This window comes from Giraffa tippelskirchi, chromosome 1 (genome assembly GCF_054371585.1).
Source record: "Giraffa tippelskirchi isolate mGirTip1 chromosome 1, T2T-mGirTip1v1.2.pri, whole genome shotgun sequence".
Taxonomy (NCBI): Eukaryota; Metazoa; Chordata; class Mammalia; order Artiodactyla; family Giraffidae; genus Giraffa; species Giraffa tippelskirchi.
The window spans coordinates 66,359,429-66,380,643 of record NC_137275.1 but is presented as its reverse complement, the minus strand read 5'-3'; the positions used below and the strand labels follow the sequence as shown (position 1 = coordinate 66,380,643).

Genomic DNA, 21,215 nt, shown 5'->3' with positions numbered 1-21,215 from the left:
AAGTCTCCCCCATTGCAGGCGATTCTTTACCAGCTGAGCCACAAGGGAAGCCCAAGGGTCATTTCATCTCCTGGCTATATTCTTACGCAAGGAGGGTACTCACGGATCCTAAGGTACTAAGGCTGAGGCAGAAAATAGGTGAGCTTACTGCACAGGGTCCAACAAGTTGCCTGTCAACCCATCCCGTCTCCCACTCACTCCCAGGAGAGGGACCTCAGCCTCCAGCCAGCAAGGGAGAGGGTTTAGGGGCATGACCTCCTCTCCAGCGGCCGAAGTTCCTCCTTGAAGCCTGGGGGCGCTCTGAAGTCGCTGCAGGTCCAAGCGGCGCTCTTTCTCAGCCTCGTTCGTCCGGACTGAGGCTTTCGGGACGGCGGTGGGAAGATGGCGACCTCCAGGGATCGGCTGGGAGTCGTGGAGGCAGAGGGGAGCTCGGGTCGCCAGGGTTACTCGGGAGTCGAGGTGGTGCTTTCTTCTGATCCCGCCATCCCCGCCCCGCTGTGCCCTCACGGTGGGTTCGCGTCTGGGCTCAGCCTGGCTGTCGGGCGCCAAGGGGCGTGGTTGGCCTGAGGCATTTAGGGCTCCCAAATTTTTATCTGCCTCTCTCTCCCGCTGAGTATGGTTCTAGAAGACGCTACTTCCTCGGGAAGTTGTGGTTTTCCACTTACTTAAGAAACCTTCAAAGAAGCCCTCCTGTTGTGGTTTTGGCTCCAGCCATTACATCTTTTTTGAAGGGACGAGGCAGAGGCTAGGCACAAAGGATGTACGTTATTGAGTAGTTCCCATTGCCAAGTACTTGGATATTTCATTTGTTGATTTGCTTTATTTTTAGTTAAACTAAAAAAAGTTAGGGAGGCGCGAAATCATGAATTCTTGCTTAGAAACCAGACCCAGTTTTTCTCTAACTCGCGGAGAGAGAGTGTGTCCAAATCTAAAAGCTGAGAGTTTCACTGCAAAGATAACTGAGCGGAGTTACAAAGTGCTCAGTTGTTCGAACTCTGTTGTTGTGTCAGGACCTAGACGGTTCACCATGTGGACTGCAACTGTACTGACACTAGCAGTTTCTTTCTGGAGAGACTGGTTTTCAAAATATATTTCCTAAGTAGTCAGTGCCTGAATGTTGTGACTTTTGGTTAAAAAAAAAAAAAGTTATCAAAGTAGTGCGTTTAATTATGACAACCTGTGCATAAAACTAAAACAAATTTTATTTAAGGTCGGTGAAAACTAGAAATTTGATATCGATGACTAACATGTTTTTTTCTTATTATGGAACTAGGACCTACTCTTCTGTTTGTAAAGGTGAACCAAGGGAAAGAAGAAACACGGAGGTTTTATGCCTGCTCAGCTTGTAGAGATAGAAAAGATTGTAATTTTTTTCAGTGGGAAGATGAAAAGGTATATCAACTTTTTGGATATATTTATTTATTTATTTATTTTTGATGTGTGACATTTTGTAGAGAACGTATGAGATAAACCTCTTAAGAGATGAAGATACCATGTTTTTTGGTCCAGAGATTGGAGTTTATATTTACTTTGAACTTACTCTGACTACTGACGTCTTAAACTACTGTCTTAAAGAATGAATTTCCTTTAAAACTTTCTGAGGTATTAATATTGAGTTTTCAAATATAGATTTCTTCCTGAAGAATGCAAGTCATGATCATTCCAGGAAGTGTTTTAGGAAAACCCTTTTTGGGGAGCATTTGCATCAAACATCCTTTCTTCAGCTACTGGATGGCTGACAAGGCACTTAGAGATACAGTTATGAGCTTGGTATCCTCTTGGGCTCAGCGCCAATTCAAGTTTCTGAAAGTTTTGACTAGAAAACTTTCAGCTTTGTTAGGTTTATTGGAAAACAGTCTGTGTGCCACTCTTTTGTAGACTTGTTAAGATCACCACGTGTGAATTAATCTCTCGGCGCTGTAATACATTGTTTACTGTTTCAAACTGCTCTAGAGTTTCCCCAGGTTAATGTCTTTTGTTTTCCCCTGAAATGAATGCTTGTTTACAGCTTTGAACTGCCTGCGTTTCTGGCTTCTTGGTGTTTGAATATGATGCTGCTTTTCCTAGGATGATAGCCAGTGTGATGATTTACTAAGTGGCTTTTGTACTGTCTTTCAGTTGTCAGGAGCCAGACTTGCTGCCCGGGAAGCCCATAACCGAAGCTGTCAGCCTCCTTTATCCCGATCTCAGTGTGTAGAAAGGTACTGATGGGGTGTCACTTTTAATTTATTATCCTATTGTTGATTTTTAACTCTGTGCCTTTAAGTAAGTAATTAATATATTTTTGTTGTGGTAAAATGTATATTTAACGTTTGCCAATTCAGTGGCGATAATTATATTAACAGTGTTGTGCAACCATCACTGCTATGTTTCATCACCCCAAACAAAAATTCTGTCACTGTTAAGTAATAACTCTCCATTGCACCTTTCTCCAGTCTGTGATAACCTCTAATCTACTTTTTGTCTCTATGAATTTGACCACTCTAGGTACTTCAGATAAGTGGAATCATCTGTATTTGTCCTGTTGTGTCTGGCTTATTTCACTTAGAGTACTGTTTTCAAGGCTCATCCATGTTGTAGCATGTATCAGAACTTCATCCTTTTTATGGCTGAATGATATTCCTTTGTATATGTGTACCATCTTGTCTCTCCATCAGTGGACACCCAGATGTTTCCACCTTTTGGCCACTGTATGTAATAGTCAACACATGTTGGTGTATAAATAGTTTGAGTCCCTGTTTTCATTTCTTTTGTATATATCCCTAGGAGTAGAATTACTGGATCATGTGATAATACTGTTTTATGAGAAATTGCCAACCTGTTTTCTACAGTAGCTGCACCATTTTACATCCCCACTAGCATGTAGGAGGGTTCCAATTTCTGCATGTCCTTGCTAACATGTATTATTTTTTTGCTGGGATAGCCACCCTAGCTGTTGTGTAGTGGTATGTAATTATGGTTTTGATTTTTGTTTCCTTCTATATTAATGGTGTTTACCATCTTTTCACATGCGTTTTGGCCATTTATGTGTCTTCTTGGAGAAATGTCTGTTCAAGTCCTTTGTCTGCTTTAACAAGGTCAATACTCTTTTTGTAGTTGAGTTGCAGGAGTTCTTTATATGTTCTAGATGTGTGTGTGTGCATGCATGTACTCAGTCTTGTCTGACTCTTTGTGACCCATAGACTGTAGCCTGCCAGGCTCCTCTGTCCATGGGATTCTCAGGCAGGAATATTGGAGTGGGTTGCCATATATTACTTTGCAACCCAGGGATTGAACCTGAATCCCTTGTGTCTCTTGCATTGGCAGGGGGATTCTTTTCCACCGGTGCCACCTGGGAAGCCATGTTCTAGATATTACACTCTTACCAGATGCTTTGAAAATATTTTCTCCCATTCTTTAAATTTTCTTTTCACTTTACTCGATGATATCCTTTGATACACAAGAGTGTATCAAAGGGTCTCCTCTTTCAATTTTTTTTGTTGTTGCACGTGATTTTGTTATCATAAGCTAAAAATCATTGCCAAATCCAGTTTCATGAAGATTTACTGTAATCTTCTTTATTGAAATAGTATTAATAAAAGAACTAAAAAAATTTTTTTAAAGCTGTAACATCTGTCTTTAAAAATCTCTATTTTTTAAATGTTTTATTGGGTTAACTGAAATTGAGTCACAGATTAAATTTACTGGTAAACCTGAGAAGAAAATTCATCCCTTTCCTTTGTGGTAGGCATCATGCTCTCTGTGCTGGGGGAAGCTTCTTAAGAAGCCTCTAGTCTGGGTTGCTGATGACAAACAGGTTTTCACTCTCGTGACAGCTCCTTCTGGTTACCTGGGCTGCTGTGTTGAGAAGGATTCTCAAGTCTTGTCTAGGTTAAGTGGAAAGGATACTGGGATCTGTTAAAAATGTCTTCCTGAGCTTCTAATAGATTTTAAAGTCCTTTGATGGAGGTCAATTTTTTTAAGATAACTTGATTGCCCTTTAACTACAGTACTTAGTGATATCTACTTAATTTATGGAATTAACTTGATATGTACTTAATTTATGGGAATTAAATCAACAACAAAAAATATTGAGAGGAGAATTAATGTAAATTGGGTACCACTGACCCAGGCATCATGTGAGGTGTTTTCCATGTGAAGTGAAGTGAAAGAATTGTGTCCAACTCTTTGTGACCCCAAGGACTGTAGTCCACCAGGCTCCTCTGTCCATGGGCTTCTCCAGGCAAGAATACTGAAGTGGGTTGCCGTTTCCTGCTACATGAAATATTGTTTAATCCTACCAGGGTGGTTTACTTAGATGAAAATTGAGGCTTGGAGAAGTTAAGTTAACCTCATCAACTTCATACTATTAGAATGACTCTCTGATTCTGAAGTGGTATTTTTAAGCATATAAGCAGATAGTAATTAATATATGATATGTAGTAATTTAAGGAGATTTAAGGATAAAAACAAAGTTATATAGAGATATATTATTATGAGGTTATCATAATGAGATAAAATAGAATAAATGCAGAAAGTAGAAAGTAGGGAAGCATCATCATGGTTTCTCCCTTTGAAGCCATCACTTTGGTCATTTTCTAGTACTTCCTCCTGGCCTTTTTCCTGTGCAAAGGGATTGTGGTCATAATGTGTACTTAGTTTTGTACTCTACCATATCAGTTTTAGCTAATAAGCATGTATTTCATGTTATTGCATAAGAATATTGGTGATTCAGTTAAACTCCATAAGAAAATATAGATGATCTTCTTTCCTTACATAATATTTTAGCCTGGAGCTAAACCACTGTGCAAATCTTTGTACTGCCAGAGTATGGATTTTGATACTGAAGAATTTTTGAAATGCATATTTCATGATAATTAGAAATAAAAACACTGGCAAGAATATGATCTTGGGGGCTATAATTTCATCTGTTCTAGTGCTGATTCTTGGGAGCTTGTCTTAAATCATCTGTGATCCAAAACCTCAGATTTTGTTTCCCAGGCCTCTGTCCGTTTATCTATCCTTCCATCCATCCAGTCATTTATTCATTCTTTGTTGAGGACTCAAAAAGAACTTACAGTGCTAGTAATAATGGAGTTGAGATATATTTAAAAATAATACAGTGCAAAGAAGAATATACTATGTTGCCAGTACTCGTAGAAAAAACTGAGTACTGTGGAAGGTCAGAAGCTTTACAGATTACTTGTGCCTTCACTAACTGAGTTAGTTTAAGGATATGGTATTTAAATGGGTTTTGGAGGATTGGTAAAAGTTTACACTTTTTGAAGTGTAGTGTCATTGATTTTACTGCATCACTTAATAGCTGATGCTCTTATGCTTTCTTATTTGCCTGCTATGGAGTGACAAGTTTGAAATTAGTCATTCTTCAAAATTAAAAATGTTGCCTTTCTAAAACCAAAGCTTATTAAATTACCTGTTCTATGCTATAAATTGCTTATTCTTTTAGTGTGTCTTCAGTTTGAGACTAGCAAATTATTCTTGTGTGTAATGGACCTAAGGATGACATACTATTACTTGAGATTATAATTGTTTTCTAATTTAATTTTATACAACTCATTTGTGTTATCTTATTAAGTAACTATATTTGCTTTTTTAAATGCTTATTTAAAATGCATTTAAACATTATACCTATTCTATAAAGCAAACTTTTTATCTGTTACTGTGACATAGCATTAGCTTTTCATTGATTTAGTTTTGAAATTGTTAGAAAAGAACAATTGTAGTTATTGAGATAAATTGTCCTTTGTTACTTGATTTTTATTATGGAACTGGCAGTGCTGCACAGACTTCTAAGTTCCACAATATAGGATTTGATAATCATTTTCCTAATTTTACTCTTTGAACCATGCTTTATATTTCATATGTGTTCAGCTGACTGGTTTACATTTTGTGCCTGAGACTTGACTTTCCTTACAGTTTTTAGCTGCCTGTTATGTATTCTATTATGTAGTATGTTGGCATCTTGATCATGATCCCTGAAGTCTTAGAGAAGATATATTTTAATGCTAAAATCAGCATTAATTTATGTGCATCCAGATAGTTTTGTTTAGTTGATAATTCATTTGGTTATATTTTTTTCAGAGCTCATTTAAACTCAAGATTTTCAAGGTCTGCTATTAGGGAAATGCCATAAACATAATTTGTCTACTCCTGGAAAGGCAAATGGAAATTCAAATGGAGATCAATAAAAGTGACATTCAGAATGCTAGCCTGCAGTATGTGAGTCATGCTGAGCAGTGCAGCAGAATGAATTTCTTCTTGCCCCCGGGTGTGTGTAGTAAGTACAAATGAGGGGGGAGCTCTGAGTAATCCTTCGCTCTGGAGAATCTCGTGTTCTTCCTACCAAGCTTAAAAAAACTCTTGTGTCTGAATGTTACATAAAGCCATGTCGTTGAAGGATGATGTAATTTTGAATAGAAATATGCCTAAGATCTCAGTTGATCTTGTCAAGAGAAGGTTAATAAACTAGCAATAAAAACTTTCTGAAGGATAGTTTTGACCAGGCACAAAATATGTAAGTGGAGGTTCATTTAACATTGTTCTTTTTCTTTTCTTAAAAATAATTAAACTTAGTGTCTTAAGATGGTCCCATGTAGTGAGTGAATTGCCACAGTAGCCCCTGGCTTTGAACTTTCATCTCTTCCTGGTGATTTTGCACTTTCTCCTGCCTTCAGTTGGCTTCAGTGGGTGTGTGATAGGCAGACCTTTTGACTGTTTTTAAGTAGCAGAAGCTGACGTAGCATCATCTCTTTGGGCAACCTCCTATCTCCTTTTTCCTGTAAAGCCTTTGATTGTTTTCATCATTCATTCAGTGATGAGTATTTACTTCTCTGATATCAAAAGTGTGCTTCGGTTCCCAGGGCTTCTTCAGGCAGTACTAGTGGTAAAGAACCCGCCTGCCAGTGCAAGGAGTTGTAAGAGATGTGGGTTTGACCCCTGCATTGAGAAGATCCCCTGGAGAAGGGCGTGGCAACCCACTCTAGTATTAATGCCTGGAGAATCCCATGGAGAGAGGAGCCTGGAGGGTTACCGTCCATTGGGTCGCAAAGAGGCAGACACAACTGAAGCAATTTAGCACACATGCATGTGCTTCAGCTCTGTTGCTCTGTTTTGGTCCTTCACTGCAGGTACAATAACTTTGTGTTTCAGGACTGAGTCATAGGATGATGGCAGTGACACTCCACCTACAGTCTGGCTGATGGTAGTTTTAAATCATGTCTCAATATCCTCGATGCTAAAATATGAAAATATATGCAGCTTAGAAGTAATGAAATAGGCTGATTGGATTTTGCTTTTGTGATCCAGTCTTTCTTCTAATGGGTGGGTTTATTTAGCCCGTTTTAATATATGTACAATAGATATGCTTGGTCCTGGTTTTGTTGTATGATTTTTATGCTTCCAGTTTTTATTGCTTCTTTTTATTCTCTTTCACTCTATGGTCTGTGTTTGCTTTTATTTTTTTAATGTGCGTTTCTTCTGTATTTTTGTTTTAATAATTGCCTTTGTGGTTTTTTAAACCAGATTTAATTTTTTTTTATATTGCCTTCCTTCATCTAAAAATGAGAAATGGTGACTTTATATATTTCTTCTTCTGTCTTTCCTTCTCTATAGTTACTATCTGATTTCAGTTGATTATTTCTTTTTAGGATTAACCTCATACCTTTGATTATTGCTTATAGCACTTTTACTTGATTTTTCAGTTTTAAATTATATCTTTTGGCCTATGGCTCCAAAGCATGAGAAAATCGGTATACTTCTACTATCTCCCACTATCTCTTCCCCTTCCTCTGCTGGTTTTATTTGGATTTTTATTGTTTCCATTTTATACTCTAATACTCACATTTTTTTCTCATTTTAGTCTGTGGTCAAATGGATTTAGTGCTGACTCACAGTCTACTGTTGTTTCATCTGGCTGAAATTTATCCTCCAGCAGTTTTAATTCTTTCATAAAAAAGGCTTTTATTAATTAAAAAATAATTTACATAAAAATATCTATGTGGCTATTGTGTGATTCCATTTATACTAAAACATGTATTAATCACAATAACTTCTTTTCTGCACAGCTTTTTGTTTTCCAACTAACTAATAACAGTTTTGGATTTATTTGTTTTGTAATGACTATCCGTTTAGTTATTTATGTGCTTCAGAAATGATTCAACTGCAAACTCTCTGTTGTCTGAACTCACTCAAAACATTCAGATGTAGCATAATCTATCAGCTTCACCTTCTTGAAGAAATCAGTCCTCAAACTTTCTGAACTGCTTCTGTCTGGAAAAGTTGCCCTTTCTCCTTGGTATCCAGCTGTCTAGCAGTTTCTGCATGAAGTACCCAGATTACATAACCATAAAACCCTTATTCTTCCAAGTCCAAAAATATTTAATGCCTTTATTTGTTGTTGTTGTTTTTTTTTTACAATTAGAAATTTAGTCTCTTTTTTTTCTTTTACACACATATATATTTTAATTGAAGTATACTTGATTTACAATGTGTAAATTTCTGGTGTACAGTAAAGTGATTTGGTTTTATATGTTGTCGTTCAGTTGCTAAGTTGTGTCCGACTCTTTGTGACCCTATGGACTAAAGCACACCCAACTCCCTTGTCCTGCACCACCTCCTGGAATTTGCTTAGATTCATGTCCATTGAATTGGTAATGTCATCCAAACATCTCATTCTCTACCGCCCTCTTCTCCTTCTGCCCTCAATCTTTCCCAGCATCAGAGTCTTTTTCAGTGAGTTGGTTCTTCACATCAGGTGGCCACGGAATTGGAGCTTCAGCATCAGTCCTTCCAATGAATATTTAGGGTTAATTTCCTTTAGGATTGACTGATTTGATCTCCTTGCTGTCCAAGGACTCTCAAGAGTCTTCTGCAGAACCGCAGTTCAAAAGCATCGATTCTTCGGTGCTCAGCCTTCTTTATGGTCCAACTCTCACATCCATACATGATTACTGGAGAAACAAACCATAACTTTGTCTGTACAGACCTTTGTCAGCAAAATGATGTCTCTGCTTTTTAATACACTGTCTAGGTTGGTCATAGCTTTTCTTCCAAGGAGCAAGCATCTTTTAATTTCATGGCTGCAGTCACTGTCTGCAGTGATTTTGGAGCCTAAGAAAATAAACTGTATCACTGTTTTCATTTTTCCCCCATCTGTTTGCCATGAAGTGATGGGACTAGCAGCTGCTATGATCTTCGTTTTTTGAATGTTGAGTTTTAAGCCAGCTTTTTCACTCTCCTCTTTTACTCTCATTTGGAGAAGGAAATGGCAACCCACTCCAGTATTCTTGCCTAGAGAATCCCATGGACAGAGGAGCCTGGTAGGCTACAGTCCACAGGGTCATAAAGAGTCGGACACAACTGTACGACTTCACTCACTTCACTTTTACCCTCATTAAGAGGCTCTTTAGTTCCTCTTCACTTTCTGCCATTAGAGTTTTACATACATGTATCAGTTTTTCAGATTCGTCTCCTACAAGATACTGAATATAGTTTCCTATGCTATACAGTAGAGCCTTGTTCCTTCTTTTTTGTGTATAGTAGTGTATATTTGCTAATCCCAAATTCCTAATTTATCTCTCCCTACCCTCCTTTCCCCTGAGGTAACCATAAGTTTTTTTCTATGTCTGTGTCACTCCTTTGTTCTTGAATGGCATTGTATTTAAAAATAAAATTATTCGGGTGTGTGTTTTCCTTGGGATTTTGCAGGATTTTTTCCTGTCCTCTAGAGCAGTGCTTCCAAACAATCTGTGTTGTACAGTCAGTGTTTTGTTTGTTTGCTTGATTTATATTTTTATTTACAGTTCACTGGGATCGGATAATTCTATAATAAAAATATAATTAGAAAGTAAGATGAAAAAGAAGACATACAGAATGCAAGCCCACATTTTTTATTATTAAACTGAACAGACATAAAAGTACTCTGCCTAAATAGTATCAGAGTTTCTAAACATGCGCTCTTAATGTCTGCCTTTGGTCAGGAACTAGAAGCACGTGGCAGCCACCTCCAGTGCCTGGCCCTCTTTGCGGAGCACTGTCCTAGAGTCAAGTAAATACTATAGATATCTGGGGCCAGTTTGATTTTTTACCACCCAGCAGTTGATTTGTTCTTTTTTCTTTGTGCTTTGAAATCTTGCATTTCTGTAAATATCTTTATGCTGATACTTGATTGATAGGATTCTAGGTTGGGAATATATTTTCTTCAGAGTTTGGAAGGCAGTGTTCCAGCTTCTTCTGTCTTCCTTATGGCTGTTGAGAAGTTCAGGTTCAACAAGTTCATGTTCAACAAGTTCATTCCTGATCTCTTTTGTGTGACCTGTGACTTGTTTGATTCCTCCATCAATTTTTTAGAATCTTTCTTCTTAGGGATGTGATATGTCATGAGGGTCTATCTTGATATGAGTCTGTTTTATTTTTTTTCCTGGGTGTTAGGTAAATCTTTGCAAACTGGAAACTCATTTTCTTGAATTCTGAGAAATTTCCCTAATTATGTCCCCAGTGCCAAAGAATGAAAAACCGAGTCTTACATGATTTTATAGCTAAGTAAAACCCAGTTCTTGCTTAGTGATCTTCTGGAGTTGTCTTTGTTTTTTTTGAGTTTGACTCTTGGCTTTCCTTTAAAGTGCTTTTTAACACCTTTAACTTAGGAAAATTTCAAGCATACACAAGAGAAGAGAGAGCAGTGTAAAGAGCTTCCTTTTTTCTTTACAGTGTAAAGAGCAGTGTAAAAAGCCTGCCCTCACACCCAGCTTCATCAGTCATCAGTATGAGGCTAATTTTGTTCCCCCTGTACCCTCTACCCTCACCTTCAACCTGGACATTATATAGTTCTACCCAGAAATACTTCTCTATGTATAACAAGAGATAAGGCCTTTAAAAACATGATCACAATACTATTAAAATACCTAAAACATAAACAGTTTCTTAAGATTATGTATCATGTACAGTTAGTAAGCAACATGTCTCTGTTTACCTCATAGATGCCATTTTATAATTGGTCTGTTCATATCAAGATCCAGACAACCTTCACACACTGTAATTGGTTGATATCTCTCTTTCACTGAAGAATCAGAGTCATTTGTCTGATAGACTTTCCATATCTGAATTTGATTGATTGAATCCTGTAATGTCATCGAACCTTTATTCTATCCCCTGTATTTCTTGGAGGGTAGCATGTTACCAAAATCAAGGTCAGTTTTGGTAGCAGACTCTTCTGTAAGTGGTGGGGTATATTTCCTTTAATATCTCATCAAAAGGCAGATAATATATCATCACTTCAGTTCGATTCAGTCGCTCAGTCGTGTCCAACTCTTTGCAACCCCTTGAACCGCAGCACACCAGGCCTCCCTGTCCATCACCAGCTCCCGGAGTCCACCCAAACCCACGTCCATTGTGTCGGTGATGCCATCCAACCATCTCATCCTCTGTCATCCCCTTCTCCTCCTGCCCTCAATCTTTCCCAGCATCAGGGTCTTTTCAAATGAGTTAGCTCTCCACATCAGACAGCCAAAGTATTGGAGTTTCAGCTTCAACATCAGTCCCTCCAATGATTTTCTTCATTTCTTGTGCATGTAGTTCACTGAGTTTCTTTGATCTTTGGATATAATTTTAGAAAATTTTAATCATTATTTTTTTTTTGAACTTTCTCCCCACTCTCCCTTCTTGGAGGTTCATTTTCATATATTTGGGCCCCTTGATGTTTCATTTTAGATAGTTTCTAGGGCTGTGTCTTTGAGCACCCCATTTCTTTTTTTCTGTAGTGTCTGAACTGCTGTTAGTCCTGAGTCCTGTCTAGAGTGCTTTTCATTTCAGACAATTAAAAAATCTTCATAGGTTTGACTTTGGTCTTTTTCTGTTTTCCATGTCTTTACTTTGGCTGTTGCTTTTGTCTACCCTCTTGAACATATGGAATATAGTTATTTAATAAAATGGCTATGCTGTCTCTGTCTGCTGATTGCATTGTCTCTGTCATTTCTGAGCTGGTTTGAATTGATTTTTTTTCTCCCTCATCATGGGTCACGTTTTTCTTGTTTCTTTGCATGCCTGATGCTGGCAATGTGATTTTTACCTCGTATATGGATATTTTGTATTCCTTTACCTGTATTTGAACTTGGTTCCAAGGTACAGTTAAATTATTTGTCTATTGTTTGATATTCTTGAGCATGATTTGGCCAACAATAGTCTGTAGGCCACATCTGGTCATGCCTCTTCGTTTCTGTTTGGTTTGTGGTTGCTTTTGTGCTCTGGCGATAGAGTAGTAGTGATAGAGAATGGATAGCCATGCTCACAGTATTGACTGTGTGATTGTTTGTAGTCCTTTGCTTTTGAAGGCGGATCTTTAAGTCTTTTGGAAGATCAGAGGAGCCTTTGGGATATGGCTGATTTCTCCCAACTCCTGGGGCCATACGTGCTGAGCACTGTACCTAATGCTTGTGGATTTGGAGGTTTTTCACTCAGTGCCCTGGGTGATTGTCCCACTTGCTCCTTTGCATTGGTCCTTTCCCGCTCAGTGGGGAGTGTTTTCACGCACCTGCTGATCAGTATGCAGCGTTGACTTGAGGGGACTCAAATCAGGCCTCAGAGTGTTCTCTCGCTCTCCGCTCTCTGCCCTCTGAACCCTGTGTGTACTGTTCCGTACTGTACTGTACTCTGTCCTGTGGGTCCAGCCCATGGCCGCCATGAATTCTCAACTCTACCTTATTAACCGGTCATCGTGCTGCGTCTGGAGCCTTGGTCCTGTGCAGCCAGCTCTCTATGGGCAGGAAGCTGGACACCATACCACCCGCTCATCTCTTCCATCTTTCAGCATTCACTGTTTGGGCTGCCAGTTGTCCAATATCTTAACACTGTGGTTTCATATGTTTTATCCATTTTTTGAGGGCCAGGATGGTAAATCCTACCTCTGTTGCTCTGTCTTGGCTGGATGTGGAAGTCTTCAACAACGAACAGTTGTTAGTGAAGGGTAATAGTAGTGAATTCAGTGTGTCTGTTGTTGAGGAGGGTACTGGTTCCTTCTACCTGCATCTCAGGTCTTGGGGGCCCTTTTCCCTACTGACATTGTTACTTTGAATTACTCTTAAAGTTGCTTCTAATATCGTGCTCCTTTTTCTATCCTGTTATAGATAGAGCTATCAACAGAACAGTTTATCATAGAAATAGGAGCATTTAAATTACCAACACGATAAGCTTATTTCTTGCTGTAGCCATTCAAAATATCTGTCACTGCCCTGGGTGCTTTGAAATGAAACTGTGCTTAGATACAAAAAGTTTTAAAACCCACTTTGTTCTATGTTAAGTTCACAGTTTTTGCAGTGCAGTTCAGAGTTTAGTTCAACTGAAATCATATGACTCTTTTCGGACTCTAAGAATACTTTGATGTGCTTAGATTTAGACATTTATGACCTTCTATGACTCATGATGGCTCAGACAGTAAAGAATCTGTCTACAATGCAGGAGACCTGGGTTCGATCCCTGAGTCGGGAAGACCCTCTGGAAAAAGGAATGGCTACCCACTCCAGTATTCTTGCCTGGAGAATCCCATGGACAGAGGAGTCTGGCAGGCCCCAGTTCATGGTGTTGCAAAGAGTCAGACATGACTGAGCAACTAACAGACACACACATGAGCCATGATAATCTTACTTATTTTTCTTTTGTTTTCCTGCTCTGATTTCTTAGTTGGTTTGTAAAAAATCAGCAGTTTTAAAAACATACTCTGATTGTCTTCTGTCTTTAATCATCAGGAATAAAAGGAAAAAAAAAAAACCCAAAATGATGACTTTGAAATCAATAGGACACTGAAACATGAACGCCCCAGGTCACTAGGTGCCCAATATGCTACTGGAGATCAGTGGAGAAATAACTCCATAAGGAATGAAGGGATGGAGCCAAAGCAAAAACAACACCCAGTTGTGGAAGTGACTGGTAATAGAAACAAGGTCTGATACTGTAAAGAGCAATATTACATAGGAAGCTGGAATGTTATGTCCATGAATCAAGGCAGGTTGGAAGTGGTCAAACAGGAGATGGCAAGAGTGAATGTCGACATTCTAGTAATCAGCGAACTAAGATGGACTGGAATGGGTGAATTTCACTCAGATGACCATTATATCTACTACTGTGGGCAGGAATCCCTTAGAAGAAATGGAGTGGACATCATGGTCAACAAAAGAGTCTGAAATGCAGTACTAGGATGCAATCTCAAAAATGACAGAATGATCTCTGTTCATTTCCAAGGCAAATCATTCAGTATCACAGTAATCCAAGTCTGTGCCCCAACCAGTAATGCTGAAGAAGCTGAAGTTGAACAGTTCTATGAAGACCTACAAGACCTTCTAGAACTAACACCCAAAAAAGGTGTCCTTTTCATTATAGGGGACTGGAATGCAAAAGTAGGAAGTCAAGAAATACCTGGAATAACAGGCAAATTTGGCCTTGGAGTACAGAATGAAGTAGGGCAAAGGCTAATAGAGTTTTGCCAAGAGAAGACACTGGTCATAGCAAACACCCTCTTCCAACAACACAAGAGAAGACTCTACACATGGATATCACCAGATGGTCGACACGGAAATCAGATTGATTATATTCTTTGCAGCCAAAGATGGAGAAGCTCTATACAGTCAGCCAGAACAAGACTGGGAGCTGACTGTGGCTCAGATCATGAACTCCTTATTGCCAAATTCAGACTTAAATTGAAGAGAGTAGGGAAAGCCACTAGACCATTCAGGTATGACCTAAATCAAATCCCTTATGATTATACAGTGGAAGTGAGAAATAGATTTAAGGGACTAGATCTGATAGACAGAGTGCCTGATGAACTATGGACAGAGGTTCGTGACATTGTACAGGAGACAGGGATCAAGACCATCCCCACGGAAAAGAAATGCAAAAAAGCAAAATGGCTGTCTGAGGAGGCCTTACAAATAGCTGGGAAAGGAAGAGAAGCAAAAAGCAAAGGAGAGAAGGAAAGATATACCCATTTGAATGCAGAGTTCCAAAGAATAGCAAGGAGAGATAAGAAAGCCTTCCTCAGCGATCAATGCAAAGAAATAGAGGAAAATGAGAGAATGGGAAAGACTAGAGTTCTCTTCAAGAAAATTCGAGATACCAGGGGAACATTTCATGCAAAGATGGGCTCAATAAAGGACAGAAATGGTATGGACCTAACAGAAGCAGAAGATTTTAAGAACAGGTGGCAAGAATACACAGAAGAACTGTACAAAAAAGATCTTCACGACCCAGATAATCACGATGGTGTGATCACTCACCTAGAGCCAGATATCCTGGAATGTGGAGTCAAGTGGGCCTTAGGAAGCATCGCTATGAACAAAACTAGTGGAGGTGATGGAATCCCAGTTGAGCTATTTCAAATCCTAAAAGATGATGCTGTGAAAGTGCTGCACTCAATATGCCAGCAAATTTGGAAAACTCAGCAGTGGCCACAGGACTGGGAAAGGTCAGTTTTCATTCCAATCCCAAAGAATGGCAATGCCAAAGAATGCTCAAACTACCGCACAATTGCACTCATCTCACATGCTAATAAAGTAATGCTCAAAATTCTCCAAACCAGGCTTCAACAATACGTGAACCCTGAACTTCCAGATGGTCAAGCTGGTTTTAGAAAAGGCAGAGGAACCAGAGATCAAATTGCCAACATCTGCTGGATCATCGAAAAAGCAAGAGAGTTCCAGAAAAACATCTATTTCTGCTTTATTGATTACACCAAAGCCTTTGATTGTGTGGATCACAACGAACTGTAGAAAATTCTTCAAGAGATGGGAATACCAGACCACCTGACCAGCCTCTTGAGAAACCTGTATGCAGGTCAGGAAGCAACAGTTAGAACTGGACAGGTAGCAACAGACTGGTTCCAAATAGGAAAAGGAGTTCGTCAAGGCTATATATTGTCACCCTGCTTATTTATCTTATATGCAGAGTACATCATGAGAAATGCTGGACTGGATGAAGCACAAGCTGAAATCAAGATTGTCGGGAGAAATATCAATAACCTCAGATATACAGATGACACCACCCTTATGGCAGAAAGTGAAGGAGAACTAAAGAGAAGAGTCTCTTGATGAAAGTGAAAGAGGAGAGTTAAAAAGCTGGCTTAAAGCTCACAATTCAGAAAACAAAGATCATGATATCCGGTCCCATCACTTCATGGCAAATAGATGGGGAAACAGTGGCTGACTTTATTTTTCTGGGCTCCAAAATCACTGCAACTGGTGATTGCAGTCATAAAGTTAAAAGACGCATACTCCTTGAAAGCAAAGTTATGACCAACCTAGACAGCATGTTAAAAGGCAGAGAGGCATTACTTTGCCAGCAAAGGTCCATCTAGCCAAGGCTTTGGTTTTTCCAGTAGTCATGTATGGATCTGCGAGTTGGACTATAAAGAAAGCTGAGCACTGAAGAATTGATGCTTTTGAACTGTGGTGTTGAAGAAGACTCGTGAGAGTCCCTTGGACTGCAAGGAGATCCAACCAGTCCATCCTAAAGGAGATCAGCCCTGGGTGTTCATTGGAAGGACTGATGTTGAAGCTGAAACTCCAATACTTTGGCCACCTGATATGAAGAGCTGACTCATTTGAAAAGACCCTGATGCTGGGAAAGATTGAGGGCAGGAGGAGAAGGGGACGACAGAGGATGAGATAGTTGGATGGTATCACCGACTCAATGGACATGAGTTCGAGTAGGCTCTGGGAGTTGGTGATGGACAGGGAGGCCTGTGTGCTGCAGTTCATGGGGTCGCAAAGAGTTGGACGTGACTGAGTGACTGAACTGAACTGAACTTTGTGTTTAGTCTTTGTTAGTTTGATGAGTATGTGTCTCGGCATGTTTGTCCTTGGGTTTATCCTGAATGGACTCTTTGTGCCTCTTGGACTTGATCATTTCCTTTTCCATGTTGGGGAAATTTTTAACTATAATCTCTTTAAAATTTTCTCATACCTTTTCTTTTTCTCTGCTTCTGGGACCCATATAATTCGAATGATAGTGCATTTGATATGTCCCAGAGGTCTGTGACACTCTCCTTGATTCTTTTCATTCTTTTTGCTTTATTCTGCTCTTCAGAAGTTATTTCCACTATTTCCTCTTCCAGCTCACTGATTTGTTCTTCTGCTTCAGATATTCTGCTATTTATTCCTTCTACAGTATTTTTAATTTCAGTAATTGTGTTGTGTGTCTCTGTATGTTTATTTTTTAATTCTTCTAGGTCTTCGTTAATTGATTCTTGCCTTTTCTCCATTTTGTTTTCAAGATTTTTGATCATCTTTATTATCATTATTCTGAATTCTTTTTCAGATAGTTTGCCTATTTCCTGTTCATTTATTTGGGCTTTTGTGTTTCTAGTTTGTTCCTTCATTTGTGTGGTATTTCTCTGCTTTTTCATTATTTTTTTTTTTAACTTATTGTGTTTGACGTCTTCTTTTCCCAGGTTTCAAGATTGAATTCTTTTTTCGTTTTGGTTTCTGCCCTCCTAAGTTTGATCCAGTGGTTTGTGTAAGCTTTGTATAGAGTGAGGTTTGTGCTGAGTTTTATGTTTTTCCTCTGATTGGCAAGGCTGAGTGAGGTGGTAATCCTGTCTGATTGGGTTTCTATTTTTGTTTTGTTTGTTGTTTAGATGAGGCCTCCTGCACAGGGTGCTACTGGTGGTTGGGTGATGCTGGGTCTTGTATTCAAGTGGTTTCTTTTGTGTGAGTTCTCACTATTTGATACCCACTCTGGTAGTCTAGGGTCTTGGAGTCAGTGCTCCCACTCCAAAGGCTTAGGGCCTGACCTCATGAAATGGACTGTTGTCCACCATAAAATGCCTGTGGTACTGCACACAGTTCCTGTTCTCCAGGTTCTAGTAGCTCATTGTCAGAGACTGCTGGCACAGCATCAAAACCAGATTGCTCTGCTCACCTTTGAGTGCTCGAGAGATGGAGGATTCCTCTGAGTCCTCCAAAGTGCTGGCTTGATGAGTTACTGGTCCCTGTGACTCCAGCTCCAAAACCCTGTGGAGCAGCAGAAAAGCCCCCCAGAAGGGCATATCTGCACACCAGCCTGTGGAACCCCAGAGACAGGCAGGACAGAATGTTTTGCTCTTTTGCACGTGAGCTTCTCAGAACTGCCTCCATCAGTATTGCTAAGAATAGAGGAACTTTTTGCGAACATTTTTTCTTTTAAGAGGTAATTTTTCTTGCTAAGTATGCCATAAGAAATTGAAGAATGATCTTAATTTCTCATTTTAAAATGACTGTCATACTGAGCCGGACTGTTAACACTTCCAAGTTAGAATACATGGATTTGTCAATAAATTTAAAGGTGATAGTAGTCTCCATTACTACTAAGTTGTTTGAGTAATATATTATATTCACATTTTAAATGAATATTGATCTTCATCCCGTGGCTAAATTGGAGCATCTCAATTCTTATGAAATCGCTGATCCTTTTCTACTTTTAGGTATGCAGCCAGACATAAATTCTAGCCAACATTCCACAGAGTTTTTTGTACCTTTACTTATTCATACAGCACTCTTTGGGCTTCCCAGGTGGCGCTAGTGGTTAAAGAGCCAGCCTGCTAATGCAGGAGACATAAGAGACACAGGTTTGATCCCTGGGTCGGGAAGATGCCCTGGAGGAGGGCACAGCAACCCACTCCAGTGTTCTTGCCTGGAGAATCCCATGGATAGAGGAGTCTAGTGGGCTACAGTCCATAGGGCTGCAAAGAGTTGGACATGACTGAAATGACTTAGCATGCCTGCATGCACGCATAGCACTCTTTAAGAAGTAATACTTTTTGCATTTTAAAACTGCAAAAATCAAATGCCTTTAAGGTAACCAACTTAGAATGTATTGCTTTGTGTTTTGTTGCATCTTAAAGGTACTTGAAGTTTATCGAGTTGCCCTTGTCTCAGAGAAAGTTTTGTCAGAGCTGTCAGCAGTTGCTGTTGCTGGAAGATGAGGAGAAGCATCGTGAACATCAGGTAGTAGGTGATGTTTCTATCACCCAGTTAAAAAGGCCCAGTAAACTCCTTTATCCACTGGAAAACAAGAAGACAAATGCCCAGTATTTGTTTGCTGACCGGAGCTGTCTGTTCTTGGTAGACCTGCTCTTGAATCTTGGATTCAGAAGAGTACTGTGTGTTGGGACCCCAAGGTATGTGATAACAGTGTTTTAAAGGCTTCTCCCATCACCACTGTTTAAACTGTAAGAAAATGTAGTGAGTAGTTATTTACTGTATAGAGGTACAACATGCAACCTCAAGTATACAGTATAGTCCTTCTCTAAAGGAGTTTGTAATCTTTATTCCATTCAAGAGAAATCTTTATAGATTTCTGATGTATGATAGGAGATTCTGGCTTGATTCTTCAGTTATTTACTGTTAATTCTAGAGTTTTCTGTTTTAGATGAGATCCACCATTTAAAAATACTTCTAAATTGAAACTTTGCTTATACCTGCCAAATTTTCTTCAGTCTTTCATTGAAATGTTAGAAAGATCAGGAGACCATTGATGGGTTTTTTGTTTGTTTGCTTGTTACATGTGACGTTAGTTGTTTCTTACTAAATTTGCTTTCACTAATTGCTTTAGGTTACATGAGCTGATCAGGTTGAAAGAATCAGGTGACAAGAAGTCTAACATTAGAAGCCTTTTATTGGATATTGATTTTCGGTAGGTTTACAAACTATAATATTTATTCTCCTTCATTGTGTTCTGTTTCTTTTTAATGTTTTCCCTTTACTAATCCTGTTATAATCCTTTACTTAATATAGAAGTAGTAATTGATTATAAGGTATTTCTTCAGTTAAATAAACTCAACATGTAAAAGTGAAAGTCACTCAGTCGTGGCCAACTCTTTGCAACCCCATGGATTATACAGTCTGGAATTCTCCAGGCCAGAATACTGGAGTGGGTAGACTTACCCTTCTCCAGGGGATCTTCCCAACCCAGGGATCGAACCCCGGTTTCCCGCATTGCAGGTGGATTCTTTACCAGCTGACAGGGAGGCAGTAGGGTTTTTGCTAGTATGCTTCCTAAATTTTTTCTGTGAATGTATCTAGTTGTCTTTGGCTTATAATTTAGACATACATTTCTATTGAGTGAAATTTCTTCTTATATACTTACTTTTCAATGGTAATTCTGAATTTCCTCTAGGATTTTGTTTTATCATTAATGTCTTAAATGTGATAAGATGTGTATTTTAATGAAAGATGTGCATACTATCTTTCACTGGATAAAGCCTGAAGTGAAGGGAGTGCTAACTAGGAAATAGGTCCTGAGGCAGAGGCTAGTTAATAAGCAAACAGATAAGCTTTGTGGAGAGAATCAGAATTAAACAGCACCTGATATGTTGGAACAAACACATGAGACAGTGGACCACGTCTTGAGTCTTCCCTCTGGTGGTAATTGAGAAGATACAAATTTTTGATTTACAGCACAGGATGGCAAATGTGTCCATCCACAGACTCTCTGATTCTGTAAACTTGAAGTACTCTTCCTAGTTTCTGTAATTGTTTGAATTCCAGAAGTTCATGGTAAGTCTATGGGACACCATGTCCTTCGTATATTTTTCTTGTTCTTGAGTGTATTGAAGGAATCAGTCTTTGAGGTTTTTTTTGTTTAATCTGATAGAACCTATTTGGCCAATATTCCAGTAGTTGTTGTATTCTCTCCAATATTACTCAGATTCTCTGTGAAATTACATATGCTTTTTCTCCCTAAAAACAAGGCAGACAGAATTTTAAAGTGTAGAAGTCATAATAAAAAGTACAGCTTTCATCATTTATTTTTCTTTAGATTTCCAAGTCAGCTTTGGGTTATCTACTGTAAGCATGTACGTGTCTCAGAAATAACCCACATTTTCTGCAACTCTCATTCCTTATTAACAAGACAAGCACACACTTTACAAATAACTGTTTGATGTTAGTAATCTTTGGGAAAATGGAATTCCATGAGTGATAATGCAGACTTCTTAAAGATAAACTCAATTTCTTTTTTTAAATTGAGATATAACTCATTTAAAATAGACCTTTTTAAGTGTGTATTTCAGCAGTTTTTGGTATATTCACTGTTTTGCATCTGCAATCTATCACCCATAATTCCAGAACATTTTTTATCACACTAAAGAAAAACTCCTTACTTCTCCTGATAAGCTCCTTGCTTCTCCTGTTAAGTGTCAGTCTTCTTTCTTTCATCTGGATTTGTCTCTTCTGGATATTTTATATAAATGGAAT

The 21,215-nt window shown here is 38.9% G+C and overlaps 1 protein-coding gene across 12 annotated transcripts in view; it reads left to right on the top strand.

Moving 5' to 3' along the window:
* The first annotated feature begins 355 nt into the window (after positions 1–355).
* ZCCHC4 (zinc finger CCHC-type containing 4) overlaps positions 356–21,215 on the top strand; it is a 52,608-nt gene continuing 31,748 nt past the window's right edge. For 10 of the 12 annotated variants that reach the window (XR_014068650.1, XR_014068704.1, XR_014068693.1 and 7 more), the window contains exons 1-5: positions 356–508; positions 1,274–1,392; positions 2,119–2,201; positions 18,863–19,138; positions 19,573–19,653. Coding sequence is in view for 6 of the 12 variants with exons in the window: in XM_081540313.1 (XP_081396439.1) it covers positions 382–508; positions 1,274–1,392; positions 2,119–2,201; positions 18,863–19,138; positions 19,573–19,653 (686 nt within the window). In the remaining 6 variants the exon portion in view is untranslated. The remainder of the gene's footprint in view (positions 509–1,273; positions 1,393–2,118; positions 2,202–18,862; positions 19,139–19,572; positions 19,654–21,215) is intronic. The other 2 variants (XM_081541090.1, XM_081540592.1) reach the window with 2 other exon arrangements.